General features: G+C 43.0%; 1 protein-coding gene across 1 annotated transcript; it reads left to right on the top strand.

Moving 5' to 3' along the window:
• The first annotated feature begins 333 nt into the window (after nucleotides 1–333).
• 5PtaseI (inositol polyphosphate-5-phosphatase A) lies at nucleotides 334–10,963 on the top strand. Its single transcript, XM_011140398.3, has 11 exons — nucleotides 334–888; nucleotides 3,315–3,356; nucleotides 3,447–3,547; nucleotides 4,554–4,641; nucleotides 4,716–4,779; nucleotides 4,866–5,086; nucleotides 5,160–5,300; nucleotides 5,541–5,702; nucleotides 5,819–6,004; nucleotides 6,105–6,170; nucleotides 7,315–10,963. Exons 1-11 carry the CDS (start codon nucleotides 826–828, stop codon nucleotides 8,893–8,895), a joined length of 2,715 nt encoding a protein of 904 aa, XP_011138700.1. The 5' UTR covers nucleotides 334–825; the 3' UTR covers nucleotides 8,896–10,963.
• Nucleotides 10,964–23,698: the final 12,735 nt, after the last annotated feature.

Here is a 23,698-nt window from a genome sequence, read left to right as displayed (position 1 = left end):
GAGAGTTGCGTCGCCGCACGGTGCGCGAGCGCGGCTTCTTCCCGGCGCGGGGGTTGACTACGCTCTTCCTCGTCGTTTACGTCGGTCGTCGTTATCTCGCCAGCACGCGACAACGTGCGCCCGCGGCGTGTATCGCGAGCTGTGTTTATTCCACGACAACGGTCGCACCCAGAGGTGCGCGCTGCGCTTTCCCCGAAAGGTGCGAGACACGAAGTGTGTGAGCGCGCGCTCACACTCTGCAAGAGGAGAGGGCTTGCTGAGAAAAGGAGAAGACACGCGGCGGCGGTGGGAAAGAAGGAGACGCGCGCGCGCGCGCGCGCGTCCTCGTCGGTCGCAAGAGACAGAGAGCGGAACGCGGAGCGACGGCGCGAGTGCGAGGAGAGAAAGCGAGACAGAGATACTCGTGTAGGACAGACGAGAGACCGCGAGTCGTCGTGTAGACTTGTAGAGTCGCTCGATCGCGGCGGTAGTGTGCGGCGAGCTACAGCGCGCGCAGTAGTGTGCGAGTGCGTGCGAGCGAATGACGTGCGCGGTCGCCGTCGATCGTCGCGCGGCCGCCGCGGGTGCTGCCAGTGCTCCGTTCGTCATCGCCGTCGGTGCAGTGCGGTGTGTGCTGCTTGTCGAGTCCGCGCGACAGCCTGCGCGCGCCAGAGCGCGCCTGCCTGCTTGTCCGACAACAACGTTCGTACTTGTCGATTACGCGCCGCGTTTGCCGATTATCGTGGCCTGATAGCAGTCGCGCTTCCAGCAACGGTGACTGGAGCAGCCGCAACAGCAGTTTCTTCCTCTTGGTCGGCTGATCGACCGACCGCCCCGGCTGCGAGCATGGCGGGCAACGGTGTGCCGGTCCTCCTCATCACCGCGAACGTCGGCAGTATCTTTGAAGAGGTATGTGTGTACACAGCGTGTTGTAACAACACCGCACCGGCGGGCCGAGGAGAGCGGTGTTTTCGCGACTCGCTATCGATCGTCCTCGTCGATTCGCGTGATTATTTGCACCGACCTACTTGCCGCCGCTCTCCTGCCTGAGCCCTGCTCATGTCGGGACGTTCTCGCGCGCGACACTCTGCACTGGTTGTCGCGGATTTCGTATATTTGCGTAGTATGCGTAGTATACGAAGGTACGCAACACGCGAGTGTATGAGTGTCGCGCGCGCGCGCGCACGCGTGCCGAGTAATCGCTTTTCGATGGTCGTTAGGCCGACGATGCGGCCGGCGCCGTGCGCTCTCGAGAAAGTCGCTCCGCGGCGACATTCGAAGGCCCGTTCTATTTAGCCGAGCAGCCGCTTACCTCCGTGGCTTCTTTCAAAATTCACGTCTTTTCTCTCTCTCGCCCTTTCTTTCTCTCTCTCTCTCTCTCTCTCTCTCTCTCTCTCTCTCTCCTCTCTCTTTCCCTCTCGTTTGGTCTCTCCTTCCCTCTCTTCAGCGCACGATACGCGTTTGTTTCATGTCGGACACGGTAGCGGGTAACGTAGCGCGTGAACGTAGCCACGGGAGCAGCGTATCGTAGGTTCGTTCGAGAGCGTCACGTGACGCGGTCGAAAATTCGATTTGAAAATTCGACGTCGCTCGGGAAAATGTCGACTCACGAATGCTCAGTAATGCGATAATATCGTTATGCGTATGAATTTCGGGCGTTAATTGTTCGGTGGATTGCGACGCGTGCACTCCTGATATTTTCGATATTCTTGGCAATTGGAGTGCTCGATGTTGTTTTGATTCGCTTTCGATACGTTCAACGTCATGCTCGAAAACATCGCGCTGTAAAAGACATTGCCGCCGATGTTAGTTACATGAATAGTTATGTTTGTTTCTGCAACTTGCTATTTTTAGATATTTAGATATTTAGAAGTTGAAGCAATCGACGTTGTTATTCATGGATTGGTAATCTCGCGAGAGATGCGCGCGATCGTTCTTCGAAGTTCGAACGAGCTGTTATACGAAATGAAATTCTCCTTCAGGCGATTATCAGATCTTTGTGTTTCTTGTCCCTTATTCTTTATCGGTCCTATCACATGTTCGGGAAACGTCACAGTGAGCATGTAAATATACGATAATTCCCCGCGTGAGACTAACAATTGCGTAATACAATATTACGAAATGAGTCATCATGGGAATTATCCAATTTTGTAAAGAAGTTTACTAAAGATAAGTATGTTTACAATTTTCTTTAATATCCGATGTTAAAAACACCGGATCAAACTGATTTTCTTCTTAAATTAGCTATTAAAAAGACATTTTTCTTAAGTTAATGACAGCCCTTTTGAAAAGACTATAAGAGATAAAAATAAAAAGATCTTACGAAAAATGCAACAAAGGAGGATGTAAGGAAGATGTAAGGAGGAAAATGCACGATATAATTTATACCTATAAGTTATACTATTAATATAATTTACTTGCATCGATCAAAGGTCAGGAAGTGAAAGATGAATACGTGTAATATTTATTCAAATATATTTTATATATAACGCACACATGTCAGAGTCAAAGCTGTTTCGAATTATTTAAATTCATCTGCAATATTTAATTATATAATTTCCATTAATTACTTAATAAATACAAGTATAAAAAAGTCGAGGAAAATGAAATATATATAAGAAACAGAGAAGATTATTATTTATTGATTATCAAGCAAAAATTCTAACGATTACTTATAAAAAGAAAATTTTAATTAAAAATCGATTGCCAAGCTGGGAGATTAATCTGTCAGTCCTTGAGTTGCATTCTTGAGATTTCTTACGCTCCAAAAGCTCTAAATAATAAATTCTAATTTATTAATATTAATAATGTTTGCAATTTAATTACAACTATATTTAATACAAACTATATATAATATAAAGAATTCTTGAACCGCAATATTGCGCATTAAAGGGCCAAGGAAACGAGCGTGTTACCGATATTGCTCATTTACGTTCGCTCATTGACGTTTGTTCGTCGGTATTCCCATCGTGGTACTAATTTTCTTATACAATCGGTGCGACCGCGGCGTGTATGTGTGTGTATATATACGTTTTGTATGTGTACGTTTTATCGCGCGAGACGCCTGCGTATTGTTTATTACGGATTCGCGAGCGCGACCATTACCGTGATCGATTATCATATTGTCATACATGAAATGTGAGGAAAAGAAGTGGTGTACTTTATTGTCACGGAGCGCATTAGACGTGCGCGCAATATCTATATCCTTGCGCGTGTGACGTTAACGATCTATTAATATATATACACGCGCCGTCGAGAACATCTCATTAAACTTTTCTTTAAAGTGCACGAAGTATGAAGGATCGTGAGATTGATATTAGTAATTTTCCTTACAGCCTAGCGTGATGCTAAAGATATGGACGGAAGAATTTTTATCCGTAAGTATCCTTGCTGGTTTTTCTTTTCTTGAAAGACAACCGTTTAAGAACAGCGTACGTGTTTACGGGCTGCATTTGTCGCTTTTTCAGACTATATCGAGGCTGGATCCGAAATTCATAGCATTGCACTGCCAAGAAGTAGGCGGGAAAAATTACGAGCAAAGTATGAGACATGTGGAAGACTTTGTTAGGTAATTTCCCATTGCATCTTCATCCACGTCTGACATACGCGTGTAAAAACCGTATCTTTCTTCGTGATATATCTCTTTATTGTGGACTGATATTAATAGGCGTGATAGATTGTGTTGTTGACTGATAATAATAAGAGTTTATTATTGCTATTTATTATTGCTATTTCTTTAGTAAAGCATTAATAATAATTACTACGAAAAAGAAGAAAAAATGTCTTTGTAAATTCCAAAGGTGTCATGCTATGATCTTGTTAGTGAAGCTTCTCTTGGAAGGTTTCCATGAACTATAACATTTGGCTCTAATGGGATTATTAGGTTGGAAGTCTAATAGATTTGTTTTACAAAATATTTTCTTGTATAAAATATCTCAATAGTTGTGTATATATACAAATTGTAATGCAACAAATAAGAGAACAATGTTCACTGTATTTTTATCTGGAAAAGTATAATTACATAAATTTGTTGAAAATTTATAACTGATTTTAGTTAGTGTATACAATTTTTCATCTCATTAAAGGGAAACCTAAAAATAAAAATAGTCCTCTCAAAGGAATTTTGTACTCTCGTTTTACCGTGTTAACATTGTTAGTGTGTATGATGTACAAAACTTCACGTCTATAACTTTTTAATTTTTGACTCTTATCACTAAATTGATGTTAAAAACAAACCTTTTATAAACTGTATCAAAACTTTGTCCACGTTCACGGTATCGAATATGATTTAACGCATAACTGGCAGAAAGGGACAAAAATAGATGATCACGCATGGTTCTATAGTTGAGTGAGTCACTTCAAAAGATAAGTTGATTGAATAATACTGACAGGGGTGAAATACATATACATATATACAAAAAAACGAAGTGTTTGAAAAACATATCCATAATAGAATTTTATATAGAAAGGTTACATAAAAGTTGTAACTTTAATACATTAATATGTAACTTCCAAATATATTATGACAAGGGCGCGATAAAGGGACAGATAAAGAATAAATGTGTTGCTTACAGATTACTTATGTCGTCGGAAGAATTAAGGTTGTTTGACAAAATTAGAGTATTTCTCGACGAGGACTATTCGTCCGCCGAACATTTTACAGTAAGTCGCAGATTTCCCATCAGGATTCTTGCCCATTGAATCAGAATGATATTCTTATTTGCATCTTTTTGCAGGCTTTAGGAAACTTCTACTTTGTGCATGAGTCCTTGAGCGACGTTTTATTATGGGATTTTAATGGTATATTTTTGCTTTCAGTAATTATCGATAAACACATTTATAAAAGAAAGGTACATTTTTTCTTAATGGTCTTTATACGATTTTAGAATGTACCTTTGTACCGGTAAATGGAAAAGAAGTCCATTCGGGTAATATAGAAGCAGTTACAACCAAAGAAAAGGCCAAGTTTCCTCAAGAGTTCTTCCCAGAATGCAAATGGTCCAGAAAAGGCTTCCTGCGGACGCGATGGAGTATTAGTGGAACAGTTTTTGATCTCATAAACATACACTTATTTCATGACGCCAGCAATTTTATTGCTATGGAGACGGTAATCATTTCGCGAATACTGATTGCATATTGGCGTGTTGACTTGTTTGCCTAATTTGACGATATCTTTACAGTTCCCATCGGTATACAGTAAGACGCGCAGAAGAGCGCTGGAGCATACCTTAGATAGATTCCATAATGACAAATATCCAAATGTACCATATTTTTTATTTGGTGACTTTAATTTTAGGACAGACACAGCAAGTGTGATCAAAGTGAGTCTCGTCAGCAATCATAATATAACGATAAAATGATTAGAAGTAGAGATTTATTAGAAATTACAAACTTGTTAATCTCTACACATTCGTTTCATGAAATAATTTAGCATATTTTTGTCGAAAGCAGCACTTAAGTGGTGTTTGTTGTATTACAGATTTACATGTATTGTGCAAGAATGAAGCAATTATATCAAAATCCGATATATTTTGTAACACTTAAAAATTTGTCTTTCATAGAAACTAACGGAAGATACTCGAGAGAGGAGGTTATCAAATAAGGGGAATATTTCAAAGCTTCAATTTCATAATAGAGATGACGATCTAATATTAACGTTAGGGAAGAAAGAATTCTCGCATTATGAACATCAAAACGTCTTTATGAAGAACAGCGGTGAATGGGTGAGTTACATGGGTGTCTCATTTGTTGATCGTATCAATGTCATCAATGCGATATATCCGCGTCATCTCATCAAAAAATCGAAGTAATCAATATAAAATTTATTAATACTCTGCAGTTACGCGAATATGACAAAGAGCTGGGAGACTTTGATGGAAGATTGTTCGAGTTTCCGATCAGCTTCGTGGCAAGTTATCCGTTTCAAGAAGATATCAATGAGCCCGTGAATTACATGCAAACAAGAGTGCCGGCTTGGTGTGATCGGGTTTTATTGAGCCCCACTGCGAAAACGCTAGTCCAAGATGTACGATATTTCCGCAAAAATTCCCGTGATTTTTTTACTGAATTCTAAAGATGAAATTTCACGAGCCTAAAGTATCGTATTCGTGTGTTTCTTTGTGCAGATAAATGATTCTGATGCGATGGAATACGGTATAATCGGCCCGACTACGTGCATGGGTGATCACAAGGTAAGATAACGGCTGAGAGACTTTCCTTACACTATAAAACGATACTGCGACATGTTTTACTACTATTATGCTGGGAACATGTACTTATTACACTTAGTTCTTATTCTGATGATTCATTCTTTCGATTATTATGGTGCAGCCTGTTTTTCTGGAGTTTCGAATGAATCTCTAAGCACTAAGGTACCTATCTATGAACTGTCTGTCTCTTCTTATCTCAAATCTCTCCTCACATTTTTCTCTTCTCACGTCTATTTATTCTGTTGGACTTTCTGTTATCTCAGCGAGAAACACATAGGGGCTTGTTAATGTAGCACATCCATGTAGTGTCCCGAAGTAACTTATACATGACTTAAGTCTCATAATTCTTCTCAGCATTACTTCACCGTTATCATGGAATAATTGTACTTTTCCAATCAAATTGCAGATTATAATGCTTTCTTGTACTTTCTCATATTGCATAATGCTCGATATATATTTTACTACATTATACACGATATATAAGAACACTTTATTTGCACAACTTTAAACAACACTTTGATTGCATAATGATAACATTCATTACTTGATGATACTACAATACAAAAATAATGATGCGAATCATGCAAACAACTGTCTCCTTCCAATTTTCCAATCCAAATTTATTCTCGCAAGAAATGTTATATTACAAAACAATAGATTTATTTATATTATATTACTAATACATTGCAATATTCTTTAAAATATATTACGCATGATCATATGCGCAAACAATATTAAAATAATAAAATTAAATTAAAATAATTAAAATAATAAATGTATAACTACACATTTATACATATTACAAAAATATATCTTTACACATTTATGAAAAACGATTTGGAGTGCAACTGAATATGCATCATCGCCACAATCACAATGAAGATACGCAAAGCTCCGCTTTGGGTTTCCAGAAATTTGTCCGGTCGGCTGTCCGATCGACGGGCTTGAGATTGAAAAGTACATTATTGTGATACGTCATTGTTTCTTAGAATGAGAGAGAAACGTTTAGCTTGAGAATCCTCATAGAATCCCATAAATATGCGCCCCTCTCATGCCGCCTTATCGTCTTCTCGCAATCGCATACGCACGACGATAAAAGTCCGTTACTCTTTTTTCCCATTTACAGCCAGTCTACTTGAAGGCTAATCTCATCTCGGACGCAGGTATGATAGACTGCTGCAGCTTGCCACTTGCACCTGAGTTTTGCTTCCGAGTGCCCAACAATTATTTGGAGTTGTTGTCCATGTTGCCTGACTGCCATAGTTACGTTAACGCGCGTGCGGATTATGTTGATCGTTCGTCTAATCTGTTGCACGCAGCACCTATTAAGCATGATCCTTACACACCAGATAGTATGGACAGCCCGAGTCCGAACGCGTTGTTAGCCACCGGCGAGGTTCCGGACTTAGACGCGGATCACATCTTTGCCGGTGACAACGCGTCCGCGCAGCGGTCAACTCAGACCGGCACGTCGAGACGTATCGATCGTGCGGTGTCACCGGCGTTGCTCAAGTCTCGATTAGAGCTGATCGTGCAGAATAAACGGCAAGAGGACGCGGAACTGGAAGTGGACGCTTCGGACATCAAGAGAAGTCCCAGCGAATGCCATCTGCGCTCCTTGCCGGATAGCGAGGACCGGCAGTGGTGCGTGCGGAAGAACAGGTGCAACAGTGACGTATCATGGCAGCGGTCCCACGTGTTGACCGAGGCTTGGGTACGCGGCAAAGGCCAGCAGGGCTATCACTCCTTCAGCAACTTCGCCAATCGCTCATCCTCGCCCGTGAGTCCACCGGACATGGTCGACGGGTTGCCACCCGACCTGATCATACCTCGAATAGCCATCATAAACGCGAGCAACTTCGAGTCGAACGAGAGCTCCGTATACTTCCATGACGACAGGCTGAGCAATTATTCGGAGAACAAACTGAGCGCGTATTCGGACGGCCGCACGAAGACGTTGAGCGGTGAAGGCGGGAGCTCAGACAAGTCGGACGAGATTTGCGACAAGATGGACGTAGGCAGCAACAGACTGAACTCGAGCACAGAGCAAGTGGTGGAGATGCAGGAGAACGTGTATCCGGTGGCTCACGACGGATCGAATGAACAGTACTTTAAGGAGAACAATGGCAAATTCATCGAAGACAAGTGCAACATGTGCAAGGAAACAAAATGTCAGATAGAGACTCGGGCTCTCATCACGTCACGGACGAATGACAAGTCAAGCGTGGCACGCAACGACGTTCCGGATGAATCCGCTTGCCGAGACTCTATGCGATCCAGCGAGATCCTGTTGGAGAATCCACTGACTTCTCAGGCCTTGCAGAGGATACATGAGCGAGCCGACGTGGACATGGATCAAACTGATGCGAGGCTCATCGACGGCGTCCTGTACGAAAAGCCTGACGCAGAGATCGGACAGCTGCTCCGGAATCAGGATCGCGACAGCAATGTGATAAAGATATGCTCAGATGCGCACACGGATCATGTGGTAAGTCACGACGCGGAGATTGTAAGCTGCGAGAGCAGGCAAAAGATGTGCGGCTCGAACAACACGACGAGAAGCAATTCCACGCATAGTCAGGATATCAGTGACCACGCAGGAAGTGTCAGACTAAAATTGAAAGCTTACAAAGTCACCGAACGATACAAGAGCAACATAATAGGCAGGGAGACCAGGTGTAGGAAGTGTTGCTGTGTGGTATCGTGATGCTCCGCCTTATTATACAGTCCGCATCCTAGAATCCGTGTGAATCAGTTCCTCGTTTATTTATGGCGTGGTGACACGCCACCATCGGGTCTTTGGTTATCTTCTGTTTCTTTTTGTTTCTACTTACCTAGAGTATTCCTTCGTTCAACCGTTGTTCCCCGACCTCTCGTCTCATTTCCTCGTGTTATTCTCTCGATACGCTGAGGTCGGTGTTCGAGACAGCGTCTGCAGTCTTAGTTTCTGTGCTTAGTGTAAGACTATAATAATTTATTTCTTCGTACGGTGTGCGTATTTCATTGTATATTCCGTTGTTGATGACGATAAGAGTAATCTATGAGTGAGTTACGCCATGTTACTCGCAAATGTGCGATTTTACATGTAGATCGTGCGACGAGTGATCGTGTTGACGTAATGACGGACACTTCGTGTATTTATTGTCGAGAATTATTCGCCGTGGACGCGCTCTTCAAACCGCGGCGGTCGTGACCATTCGCAACTACCTGGCTGCGCGTGTGATATAAGTACAGAGAGAGAGAGAGAGAGAGAGAGAGAGAGAGAGAGAGAGAGAGAGAGAGAGAGAGAGAGAGAAAGATACAAGTTTAATCACAGACGGTCTCGCGCTCGCGCTTTTGCGCTCTTTCGCGCGTCTTTCACCGGAAGCAGCCGTTCTGCATGCCATCGAGAGAGAGAGAGAGAGAGAGAGAGAGAGAGAGAGAGAGAGAGAGAGAGAGAGAGAGAGGAAGCGTCAGCGGTGTGAAGTGATTCTTCCTGCATGCGCATGGTACTCTAACGTGTGAACGTGTTTTGCACGCGAAAAACCCCTGCGAAGAAACCACCTCTTCCCCCAAAGTGCGATAACGAGAACTCTTTTACGACTTTTTTTTCTCTCTCTCTCTCTCTCTCTCTCTCTCTCTATCTCTCTCTCTCTCCCCTTCTCTCTCCTCGTTGTAGTCGTGTAATTTATAAGCAGTATAATCGCACGCGTCGCGTTACTCGGTGGGACGCGATGTACGTTTGACACATTTATTTAGAACGTGTATGGATGTAGACGATATAGTAATAGTAACGAGATGTTGTTTACGTTGATGTTGTGTAGTTTACGCCGCTGTGTGTACAGTGTCAAAAGAGTAATACGTACAGAGACTGATAAAAGATTGTTACCAGTATATATATATATATATATATATGTATATATATATATACATACTTTCACGAGCAGTGCTACGTTATCCTATTATACGCTATTTTACGTAGAAGTGGACCGTCATTCGACGGATCCCCATCTCCTCCCCCTCGGTACCTTGATACAAGCATGGTTCTAAGTATTCTTTTCTGTTTTGTCAAAGAAATTCTTACCTCGCAATGTTCTTGTCTTCGTTTTGAGTTTAATATGCTCCTAGGTCGCATATAGTAGTGCAAACATGCATACGACACGACGTATAGCTGTTACGAATTTGATCTTATACTCTGATATGGCGGATTCACCGGCTTGCATATACGAAGAAGATTTTTATCGGGTGATATATATCATATCGCGTAACTGGGATATATTCATACCAAAGTTCATATATATTATTAATTTATATACGCATGTTTTACAATAATTTACAACAATTTTGGATTTCAAAAACTAATAATTTCTTCGAGTATCTAACCATGCGATATGAAAATTTATTATACCATATGTAAAATAGCTTCGTGTACTATCTACAAGTGTTTCAAAAATACGAATATATCCTAGTCGGTCTAATTAGTATGGTATTCCTTATCTGTATACGAATGATAACATATTGTGTAGAAAAATGTTCTTCGTGCAGTTCTAAATTTTCAGCTGATCTGGCTTCTTAAACTATGTCAAATTCGAATTCTAATTACTTCACTCTGCCCCGCACCGGTTGCGTAGTGTCGTTTTGTCTCAGCGCTGCACTGATCTAACGTCGCATCAGACGGTAAGTTACATCCGTCCGATGCTATCAGAGAATGATGCTGTACTCGCAAGATGTGCCGGGGCAGAGTCGGTGCACGTCCGCCGAATTCGCTATTAGATGAAATACGTGATATACAAGCACACATCACATACACACACACACACACACACACATATATATATATATATACGTACACATGCATATTTTTATTTATTACGAGTCGCTGTTTTGCCGCGCGATTGTGAACAAGTATTGTCATTGTAATGTCTGGCGTTTTGACGTTTCGTACTCGCCCTCTATATATATCCTCCCCCTATATATCGCCTTCGCCCTCTTCGACGTAGCGACGAAGGACCTAATGATGTCGTCAAGAAGTCGAGAACTCTTCTTCCTCCTTTGTTTTCCCTTCTTTCGTTCTTTTTTCTTCTTCCCTAGACGTTATATGAACGTATTACGTCGTCATACGACTGCGTTCTTGCCAAGAAAAAATTTGTCCGTCGGACATTCTTACGTGCGGATTCTAAGCGGACTTTACTGCCAAAGTTAGATTCGTCGTAGCGTTAAGCGGAAGATAATTAATTTATGTGTGACGCACGTGATTGGCCGGTGGTTACGCGAGCAGAGCGTTGACTTGATTCCGGGACCTTCGGTGTATCACGTTGCGCTAAAAAAACAAACGAACGAAAAAAGAAAAAAACGGTACGAACGAGCGAACATTATTTGTATCGAAAGCAGAAATGCGCACGGGAAGAGTCGTCGGTCGCATCGCGCGAACGCGAATAGGACGTAAAGAGAATTCACTGGGAGTTACTCGACGTATGGAATACGCACGGAGCTTTGAGTTTACATGTGATCAATGTACATTACTCCATGACGCATCGTGATTCGCAGTCTTTTTGTATCCGCGCCTTTGTATCATCTCGTGAGTTTTCTCTTTGATGAAAAGATATTTAATATTTTTGTACGCACCAAAAAATATCAATACAAATGAAAAAAAATAGCACAAATGTTGCGCCAAAGGAATTGACTTCTCGTACGGCGAGCAATCATATGAAATTTTAATCGTTTTGACATTTTTATCAGTTTTTATCGTTCGAAGTCGTAGCATATTTTATGCTCCGACTAACAATTTTAATTCTCAACGTCGTAATAATCGCGCAACCAAGCTCCCATTAGCGCCTCTTATTTCGAACGGTCGAGTGTCTAATAGCTTTGTAATTTTCGTTGATTGCTTTCATTGTATTCTTGCCACGAAATACGCGACGAGACGTGGAGTAATGTCACGGAAACTTGTGACTTAATATTTTTTTATACTTCTTTGTCTCTCCCTCTCTCCTCTCTCTCTCCCTCTCTCTCTCTCTCTCTCTCTTTCTCCGTTCGCTGAAACTATCCCATATCGGGGAATCTACTGCGGAATACAGCACTCGTCGAGCATCGCATTGTCAGATTCCCATTTGCCATATTAGTTCTAAAAAGAAAAAGATGAATATGCGCGCGCGCTGGACGGAGCGCTCGCGGATTCCGTCACTGTTGTACTGCATTTGTTTTGTTTTTCCTATCGCGTAGGCTGAATTATAGAATTGTATCGCGTGCAGTCCAGTCGTCGGGATGCACGCGTGTAAATAGATTATGGACGAGACTCTATATATATATATATATACATATATTATATATATATATATACATATATTATATATATATATATATACATATATTATATATATATATATATATTATCCTTATTTTGTAAATATAAATTTATTTTTCATACACGTGAACGCTGCTTTCTTGATTTTTATTTCCTTCAGTTGTCACCTTCTTCCGTTTGTTTTGCGTTGCAGATATTAAACTGTTACTCATGTTAGTGTATATAAGCGCCATTTAAATTTATCTTCCTCGATTGGAAGGCGCTTCGTTCTCGTCTATCTTGTACGCACGGCGAAGAGGGGAGATTGCTCTGAGAGAAACACACGCGAAATCCTTGAAAGAGTAACTGTATATAGGGCGATCTACCCTGTTGTTATGTTTATCCTATTTTTAATTTTTACGATTTTTTCTTGCAGAATATAATAACACGCGTCTCTCTCCCTCTCGTAGAACACTCTCGTAGATTCTCTGTCTCAGGACTCAATTTTTCGCGTTGTGAGTAAAATGTGGCTGCGAGTAGAAGGACGAGTCGGTCAATTAGCCAGCCAACGGGAAATGCGCGAATTCCGTTTGCGGAAAGACTGCGTGTGTCGTCGAGGTCTTCCCGGGTAGTACGTTTGCATCCGAGAAGACCTCCGAGTCGCGCATCCTTTCGTACCCCGTGCAAGTGTGTTGCCGCTGCTGAATGGCGATTTTGCTGCACTTCCCTTTTTTACCACAGGTTACTTATTGATTATCGCTTCCCGCAATATGTGTGTGTTCTCATTTAATTTTACGCTGCTCCGCACGTTAACACGCGCGCACGTCCAATAATCCGCAGCCGCAGATTTTAATCTTGGGGCGCAGTATGGCAGATCTCCGAGGGAAGCCGAGGCTTTTCAGACGATAATCCACGTATTATTTCTCCCGCGCTGCGCATTCACATTATATTCACACACTGTTACCGTCGCCACATACGAGCGCGACGAATAATGGACTTTGCAAAAATTTAATCTTTATTACTTTTGTACACATGTATATCTCTACGTGTATGAGCTTCGGCTAAGCTTTTTAAGATATATATTCAGCGATTTATCCTTGCCTCTCTCTCTCTCTCTCTCTCTCTCTCTCTCTCTCAACTCTCTTTTTGTCTTTCACTATACTACTTACGCTTGTACATGATTTTTCTTATTACATAGGCACGGTCATTTGTCTCTCGGACGCGACCGTGCTCCTTCTTGCGCAACAATACAATCTCAATCTACCTGCAATCGCGGACGAGACGAGACGAGACGCGACACGATTGTTGTGTACGTGGAATTAACGGTAAGCACATCGTGACTACGAGATCCAGGCATTCCTGCGCATCGTCTCTGCGATCTGCGCTGCTGCGTCTCGTGTACAGGTGTGTCATTGTTAAATCACCGATCTTGGCGCACACGATGCAACGCGCGTGAGGCTTAAACGTAGGAAAAGGCAAACACACGTGTACACTGTTGTGTTTTTGGTGGCTTATGATCTGTGTGTTCCTCATACCCAAGTATATACCCTACGCACTCGCGCCCGCATATATGTGTGAGTATGTGTGCGCGCGCGCGCACGCGTATGTGTGTTTGACGTTTGTCTCGTTCGAGATGTACGTTACACTTCTCGCCAGAGAGATTAAATAATTCTCACCGTCGTCTCACGTGCGCAGTACTTACGCAATCACGGCGCGACGACGCTGAGAGTGTTGTTCTCACCTCGGGAGAGCGGGAACGCGAAAATCTCATTTCCCCCGGGAAATTTCTCAAGTCTGTCTGCCGACAGCGAGAACTACCCGCGCCGCGAAGTATCTCGGCCGCGTGGAAATCGCGCAAAGCCGCGAAGATCACTCTCTCCGAGTCCGCAATCGCAGTCAACCGTATCGCCGTGTAGTTGTTGATGAAATGTGTCTTTCTTTGTTCCTCCCCCCCCCCCCGCCCACGACAATGCATGATGAGATAGTTGTCACTCAGAGGAATATTGTCGTTCCTGGCCGCAGAGACGGCGAGGGAGACGCAGACGGAGCTGCTGGCGGCCGGGCTGAGGAGGAGCGGCGACGTGTTCAACGGCATTAACAACAATAACAACAACGCCGTGACGACGATCACGAGATACGTGCACACCAAGCATGCGGACTCGTCGGTGAAGATCTTCCGGGAGACGACGGTTTGATACCGTGCACCTCTCGATGACGTGTAAAAAAAGACGGTTGTTTCCGATCGTCGACGGTCGTTTAAATCTTTCGATGCCGCTCTCGCGTGAGTGCCGAACGAAGGTACCAAGTACTTACGATGACCTTGAGATGTCGATGACGACGAGATGACTTTGAAATACTGATGGTAGGATACGAGACTCGCATCGGCATTCCCGCTCCTCACGCGCAAACACGCATGACACGCTCCGTACCGAGCGTTAATTAATTCGGTACTTTTGATTCCGACATAATTGGTCTTTTTACGGTGTGGTAAATTAAATGCGTGTTTAATTAGACATGTGTTAAATTAAATGTTAACACGCCTTGACTGCCGCGCTCATTCCCATTGATTTCCCATCGACAAGCTTAATTGGTGATCGAACTATTATTATTGTTTTATCAAGTATACGGGAAAAATACATTCTTTGTGCAAAAAGAATCGGAAAATATGAGGCTCCGTCACTTGCGGGAGTGATATAAGAGAAAAAGAAATTACTTTATCTCGTCAAAGATGGTGAAGTAAATAAATGTAACTCGAGACGCGACATGTTTCGCTTTGTCTCATCGGCTTTACATCGGCCGTACACACGAGTTTTCACGTACAATTCATAGTACTTGATGCGGAACTTGAAGAGACACGGTGGAATATTACATTGTCGGTCGCCTGCAACCGTCACGGCGCTCGACACGTTAAATTATCGGAACCACTTTCGAAAAGGCGAAACATTCGCGCGACGAGGCAGCGAATTTCGCTTCTTGTCTTGCCGAGGTAGAATTTGCGGTATCGAGGCAAAGGACGATCTGCCGTGCGGCATCGGAAGGATTAAACTCGGGACGAGCGAGTCCAAGAGCCCGACGAGACAGACGAAGGAGTCGCTTTGCGACGAGCTCGCGAGCCGAGCGACGGTACCTTAATCCGATCCACCGAGCGCTTTTCGCGAAATCGTAGCTACATTCCACTAGCGTAGTCGATCGAGGAGTCGACCTGGCGAGAGGCTCGATATCTCGGGGTAGCAAAAGCTGCGCGTTACTCCGTAAACTCCTCGGCAGTAAATAACGGACGGGTCGAGTGGAAGAAAACAAATCCCGGACGACGCGCACGTCTCGGGGGAGACATCGCGGACTCGAGGTTGTCCTGAATTCTTCCTCACGGGATCTCCGGGCGTTTCCTCCGACGTCCTTCCTCCTGAGACTTCTGTGTCGCTCGTGTCGAGAACGTGCAAGTTCGCGAACCACGTTTCACGAGTGTTGCGTGTAACGCGCGCGCGCGCGCGATTAATCACGGTGTCGCTGTCATTTACTGTCATCCCCGCGACGAACCCAAGAGCTTCCTTACTTTTTGCCAAAGGTATATCACATACCGCGATCGCGAAAATCTCGCTCCATCCTTCATCCCCGCTATTTCTCTCCCCCACTTTCCCCCCCACTGCCTCCGTTCGCGATTACCCACAGACTACAAACCAAAGAGATTTCGTATATTTATTACATTATCGGCGCGTCTATTTAAAAATATATACACACACACACATATATATGTATATACATATATGTATATTGCCTTCCTCGATGGTGGCTTTGACGATATGTGGAACGTGTTCTATAGTCCGACTGTGTAGCCGAGTTGTATAAATCGTTAAGTGTTATCGATGTGTTTGTTTCTCGCGACACGAGTCTCCGGGATCTTCGGACGCACCTCATCGTCGGTCGTTTCTGCGCTATGTCGTTTACGAGGAAAAGTAAAGAAAATCTCGCGCCGTATCTCTTCCTTTCGTGCGTCTTGGGTGTGACGATTTATCACGGCTGGCTTCTTCTTCTCCGAGTCACTCGACGCGTTTGATCCTGCAAGTCCGCAAATTGAGATCCATATCATTCGTCGCGCGAAGAAGGAATAATCGCGAGGACGAAAGGACCGGGCTCTCGGCACGGAGTACGGATTGCGTTGTCACAAATTGAGCAATAATTTCCTAAAGGAAAGTATACGTTACACACCTCGTACGAGTCATGCTATACCGAGGCTCACTCGAGAGCGACACCTCGGCGAGAAGGGGAATTACTTTCATCCAGTACGCTTCTCTGCGGACATATCGGTACGCATTATATATTCGAGTATCTACATACGTATACACGTATAGAAACCGATGTTAATTATACAGATTATATAAAATACGGATGATCGAGGAAACTCATAGCTATCTCTATTGTGTAAGTCTAAGCGAAGCCGCGAGCCGTGCGAACGCGAATAATTATACGGGCGACGTCAAGCGATATTACTCGCGAGTCGCGCGCGAGAAGTCACACGCGCGACTCGCTGTGCCAATCCGTTCCATCTTAGAATTTTGCACGTTTAATATAAATGTGAAATACATATAAGTGTGCTTGCGAGAGCGAGCGAGCGACCTTCAATCTGCGCGGCTGAGACTCGCGGAAGTCTCAAGATATACGCCTCGTATTTAGATTCGTACTCGCGCTCGATTCGAGAGCGTGTCGTTCCCGCGACATATCGGGCGAAATTAATTAAAAGCGATCTAAACGATTCTTCGCCTCCTTCTATTCTTAGCTGCAAGGAGAGACGAAGGATCGGTCACTTCGGAATCGGTCGGTCGGTTGGTTGGCGAGGACGGAACGCTCCCAAGGATAGTCGACGATGTTCCACGCGCTGGGCATGTCGGGATCCGGCGATATTCCCAGTCAGAATCACAACGTTTATTCGACGTCGATGAGAGTTGTATTAACGTTGATTCAACGGTTTATCGACCGCTTCAACGTCAAATCAGCGTCGAATCAACGTCGAAAGTTATAGTTCTGACTGGGCGCTCGCACTTCCGTTGACAGTTTTATAGGCATTATGTAACTCGATATATCGTCGTTCTCCTCTCCTCTCCCCCTCTCTCTTCCTTCTCCCCTTTCTTCTCCTTCCCTCTCTCGAAGTGTTTGAGATATACTTACCACGGAAATTAACCGGTATCAATTCAAATCGATGTGCTATTATCTTTGTATCGTAGACCTAAGCTATCTCTAGCGTTTCGCTGACGTGAAAATCGACCGTCCTGTTCTGTCTTGTCCTCTTTCCTCTTCACTTTTTTCTCGTATTGTCGATCGAGCGCTTCTTATGAACGTCCATCTCGACATGTTTTACGAAATTATTTTTAGATTGATAAACCGAAGCAGATTGCCTGTGACATTATCCTGTGACGATATAGCCGAACCAAGTCGCTACTCTACATTCTAATCGTTGAAGACGCGAAATCGCGTCCGCTTCTCGGTGCTCTCTTGTTGTGAAAAAATTCGAAAGAAAGACGAAGGAGCGGGCGATGATGATCTAGCGTTAGGTGCGCGTGTATGTGTGTGTGTGTGTGTGCGTGTGTGTGCGTATCGCGTGCGATGGGAGCTTGCACTTCGCCATCGCTTTCGCTGTGCATTGTTAAATCCTAATGTATATGTTGTGGAAGACGCATTATATATTAATATATACATAAATATATACATATATATATATATATATATATATATATATTAATATCTCTCGATAAAGAACTTAATCTTAAGTGTGTCACGAGATATATAAGATTTAGACTTTGCAAACAATCGAGACATCGTAAGGATCTTCTCTGATCCACCTCCGCCACCCGCGAATCTCACTTGCACCTTTCGGCATATTTGAATGTTGTTTACGGAATTGACGGGTAATGCGATTTGTTTTTGTCCAAGCGTAACAATGAAATACATCATATTTGCGTGCAATACCGAAATAATCACTTTTGAAGGATGCTTCTCGTTCTCGAGAGTGGCATGATTCTATATTTCTATATGTATATTTTTATCGCACGGGACACTCGTTGGAACATTTCCAAGAGGATCTGAATTCGCTCTCTCTCTCTCTTTTCCTCTCTTCTAGAATTGTTCTCAATGTTAGTATCCTTTAGATGTATCTTATGCTCCCAGAAACCTCGTACATAACAAGGTATTCTCAAGGTTAAAGAGAGAGGGGTATCAATCGCGCGCGTCCGGCAATTCGTACAATTCATCGAGATACTCACGACGACCGCGATTTTCTGAGACGCGTGAGAGATGTGTGTTTCGTTTCTCGCATGTTGGTGAATGGTTAATGTTGTACTTTTATAAATACGTATGTACTTATATTTTGTACTGACGGTATTTCACGCCTTGCGCACGCACCGAGGCGCATAATTGCAGATAAGTAAATTATTCGACTCGGGAGAGCGGCTCCGCATGTGTATTGTACGTGTTACATGTGACTGTCAATGACTCGATTAGGATCGCTGTGACTCGCGAAACGATGCAAAGGTGGAAGATATTTCGTTGAGTAATCGCGTCCCGCAAGCTAAGACAACGTACTTATTTCATGTACCAATGTTGTAGGAAAAGAAATAAAATTACGATTCCATAACATTGACCGAGAGGTAATGTGCCTTTTGTATGTTGATCGTCTTCAAACGTCCTTTAATTCTCCCACATTTTCAAACGTCTTTTAATTAATTAATATCACATCACGAAGTTTCGCTCGAATATACGTATTATCTACTTCTTATATTTTTTATACTTCTTTATTCTCAATAAACTTAATCCTTATGCGTTTTATAATTACACAGTACTATTGAATAGTGATTAATTGAAATTTAAACGGCAAACTCTGTTGTTTATGTCGGAATTTATTTAAAAGTTACATTCTGTTTGCAATTATCTTGTTTGTAAAAAATAATTCAACTGAATTTTAAAACTAATTACCAAACACTTGAATTCTTAGCTAAAATCTAAATTTACTTTATTTTAATTGAAATTCGAGACACTTTAGGCAAACTCGTTTATAAATAAAGGGTATCAAAAATATTGACTCTATTTCTTCCTGTGAAGCCGACTTTTTTTAGTTTTGAAATTACCGCTACGAGTCGCCACTATACTTACTGCAGAGAGAAACCTGAGAGCGGCCAACACGGCATTTTCTGCGACACCGACTTTCCGCACTGGGAAAGGACGCCATCTGCATCCATTTTGAGAGGGGAATTACGATAGGTAGTACATCCACTTTCAAGTCTCGGTGGTAAAATCTGCATGTGGTGGAAGTCTATGCTACATCCATTTTCAAGCGGTTTATGTCCGTGCTGCAACCACAGTTGCCATCTCTATGCCAGACTATGCCCGGTGGTCTAAAAAGAGCGAGGGGGGGGGGAGGGAGAGGAGCAGAAAAAATAAAAATACGTATTAAATGTTAAATCTTCGAATATATATTGCCGTATCAAAGTCTCTTCTATAAAAAACAATTTGACATGTATGGAGACGCATGATGTGTCGTTGCCCGCCTCCCGTTCACTTCGTCCTGTTTCTTAATTCAGCATCTCGTCCGCTCCGGACATTCGCTCGTGGCACTGACAGTGGCCGTCGGTGAGCATTCGATCCGCTTGGAGGAGCACGTGTTAATTAACGTGACGAGACTCCGATTATAAATATCCCGCGAGTCGACGAAATATTTGAACTTTTAAAAAAAGCATCAAAGAAAATCACGTTGATGTTGTCATGGGTAAAATCTCACCCTGGTATATATTTTTTTATTTTCGAAATAAAAAAAGCCAAACAAATGCAATTAAATGTTATTTATCATCATTGAATATTAGATGAAAAGTAGAAGAGTTATTGTCCGCAGTGGATAATCTCCCTGTATAAAATGTCGAACTGAAACATATTAAAAAGTATTGACATTTTGAATACGTCTGAATTCTGCTTTCTGATCCGAAGAAAGGGACTAAAAAATATTAGTTCCCATTAAATTTCACCGCGTTAAATGGCGAGATGGCAGTGGTGAATGCTTCGCATTAATAAGGATTCCATTCATTTCAAATATGCCTTGTATTCAATCGCAATCGATAATTTTCAAATGCGAACTTTTGTATTGAAAAGTATTCACTTCTTCTCTTAATCGTTTTCAGATTCAGAGGTATACAAGATTTTCACGTTCTATTTCCCGTCGCATTGAAAAGTATTGGCCCGCGATCCAATCTGAGATTCCCGCAAAGCAGAATTCACGACAAAATCTCGTGAATGCGAAACATACTTTTAAATACGACATTTTATACACGACTAACATTTCATAACATTTAATAACGAGACAAAATTCGCATGGGATGAAATTCCACTCTTTAACGCTATCATGACCTTTAATTATTCTCCGCAAACGGCGTCACAACAACTTTGACACTCTGTACAATTAGTTGCTAACACATTTTCTAATCGTACACATTCCTCTTTAATTAACATAAAGCTGGCAAATGTCCGATGCTTTGACAGAATAATTTTCTTTATTTTCGGTAATCGATAAATAGAGCGCATCAATGTCGCGTACAGTTGAAAGGCCTCCTCGCATTCCCCTCGTCCTTCGAGAAAAGAAGAGACGCTCAAAGGCAAGTCTCTCTTGCTTCAACCGCCGCCGAGGCCCGCAATGTTTATATCGCGCCGATTGTGTTGATCGGCTCGCGAGCGACGACACTTTTTGCCCTTCGTATTATAATACTCGCGCACCTCGTGCATTCGACCTCATTCCACCAACAGCAGCCGTGCGCGACGCGCTCATCACTTCCGTCTCGTGCAATTGAAAGAAATGTATCTCGTCGGTCCTCGAGATACTCAATCGGCGTCGCGTTGATTAACCGCACGGTCGAATCGCGAGTATCGGCATTAGAAGCGTGAGCGAATGAAATCCGAAGGACTCCAGCAGCCGGGAAGCAGGACGCCGGCACCGATATGTCACGTTTCCAGGCAAGTGGAATCATTTATTATGCAGGAGGTCTCCGATAACGAGAGCGGACGTTTGACGAATTTTCCGGGAATAAAAAGTCGGAATTTCGCGCTCGGCACTCACAATCCGTCATCATCCGACTGGTAATCATGACTTTATGAATCTGCAATTGACTCTCGTCAATCTCTATCTGTCTATCTATTTATTGCGTTGTTGTATACAAGAGATATTGATCCAGACAGAGACGGATAACGATCCATGAACGCGGATCTCTAATTCATCATGTTCTCAATCAAACATTCTGAATAATTCCCAACTGTGTGAGTATACCGGTCTTGTGTAGAATATTCAACGTCATATCGCTTCTTAGACTGCGACCTTTTTTGTTTTCGACCAGCGCTTCTTCCAAGTCTGTTTACTCTCGTTACGGGATCTAAATTGAAATGTCCATTCGTAAACAAGTATTTTCGAGAGCACACAACTGTTGTCTCCGCTTGTTGTTGTCATGTTTTTTCGTCAGCTCTTTCAAGAGCTCAAAGTTCTATCTAGACTTTCAATGTCAATGAAGAAAAGAAAACCATTGCGAATATTCTCCACTTATCCCGACCAAATATTCTTTCTCTACCGCAGCTTACCAACCAGGAACGCTAAATTTTTGTTCCAGACGTTGCGGGAAGCAAGTCCGGCGGACGCGAACGCACCGCAGGATCCGGTTCGGGCAGAGCAGGGTCGGCCGGAAGGTAAAGTTTACAACTTTCCTGTACATCTGTGTTCAACTCTTTACAATCTTTGCCTTTGCAACTTGTTCCTCATCAGCTCTCTTGAAAGCTTCATATCTCATTTAAATTTTCGATGTTGGAACTAAAATATAAAGATAAAAATTCCGTATCAAAATATTTCCGTATTTTCGATTCGTCCCGATCAAAGATATTCTCTACCGCAGGTTATCAACCGGGAAAGTTATTCTTCTGTTTCAGTTGTTGCAGAAAGCAACAGCAATCCGGTGGACGCGGATGCCGTACCGGAGGATCCGATTCGGGCCAAGCAGAGTCGGCTTGAAGGTAAGTTTACAAGTTTATCATAGTCCTCTGTTTTTGACCCTTGGTGATCTAGAGCTGGGATATAATTTCTGGCTCGACTTGAATTACGATCTCAGAGGGTAAACTATTCTTTTACTCGCCTGCACTCGTTGGTCTGATCTGATGAGCGAATGTGAATTTTTTGTTACAGAGTTGAGGCAGAACGTGGCCGGCTCTGACTGCAAGTCGTTTCGGTGAGTAAATACAAAATGAAAAGAGAAACAAAGTTCCGCATGACGGATGTGGAACTAAATAAAATATCGTTCGAGTCAATGCGAATTGCGAATACATTCTTGCATGTTGGGATTTTGCATGTGTGTGTTTGTGACGTTGAATAAAATACATTACTCGAAACAATCAGGGGATTACTTCATCGATAGCCTGCATTACATACGAGACTTAAAATACCGAATGATTCTCTTTTGATGTTCAGTCATCTGAATAAGAGATATTCATATCTACAAACGCGATACGGTCATCAGCTGCTTTATTTTCATTTCTCAAGCGGGCCGCAGAATTATTTAACGACAATTATTTAACAATATTCAATTGTCCGTGTAAAATATATTCATACGCATGAATGCCGATACCGTTGGCTACTTTTCTTTTATTTGCAAAACAGGCTGTAGAATTATTTGGCAATATTGTCCATTCATCACGATCCCTATTGTTCGAGTAGCGTATAATGCGCGCAGAAATTGCGCCAGCGCATGCCGAGCTTGAGGTATCCTCGCTCGCGTGCCTTTGAATATCGCGATCGCGGTTATCGATATACGCGTTTTTATCCGCGCTGCTAACAAAGAAAGCTTAAATTCTCATTTCGCCAAAATATCGCGAACGTAAGCTTCGTCGTGACGGAACTATCATGTGTGAAAACTTTGCCCCGCTCTCTCTCTCTCTCTCTCCTTGTGATCCCTCGGAGTGATCGGTTTCTGATTGTCTAATCTTTCCTCGCATGCATTCGCGAATATTCTCGTAGATATCGATACTCCCGCATTTTCGCGACTTCTCAGACGCGATCGCGAAAAGCGCCGTAAAAATCCGTTGGACGTGTCGATGTACAGTGCTGTACAGTAACCACCCACCACCCCTATTCCCCTTCTGTCGGAACTGTGCGAGAGAAAACGAACAGTAAAAACAGAGTGCTTCCTTTTCTACGAGAGTTATACCCCCACTCCTCGAACACGCAGTCTAGATATACTGT

This window comes from Harpegnathos saltator, unplaced genomic scaffold, assembly GCF_003227715.2.
Source record: "Harpegnathos saltator strain DR-91 unplaced genomic scaffold, Hsal_v8.6 scaffold844, whole genome shotgun sequence".
Classification (NCBI taxonomy): domain Eukaryota; kingdom Metazoa; phylum Arthropoda; class Insecta; order Hymenoptera; family Formicidae; genus Harpegnathos; species Harpegnathos saltator.
This window is presented reverse-complemented; position numbering and strand designations above follow the sequence as displayed.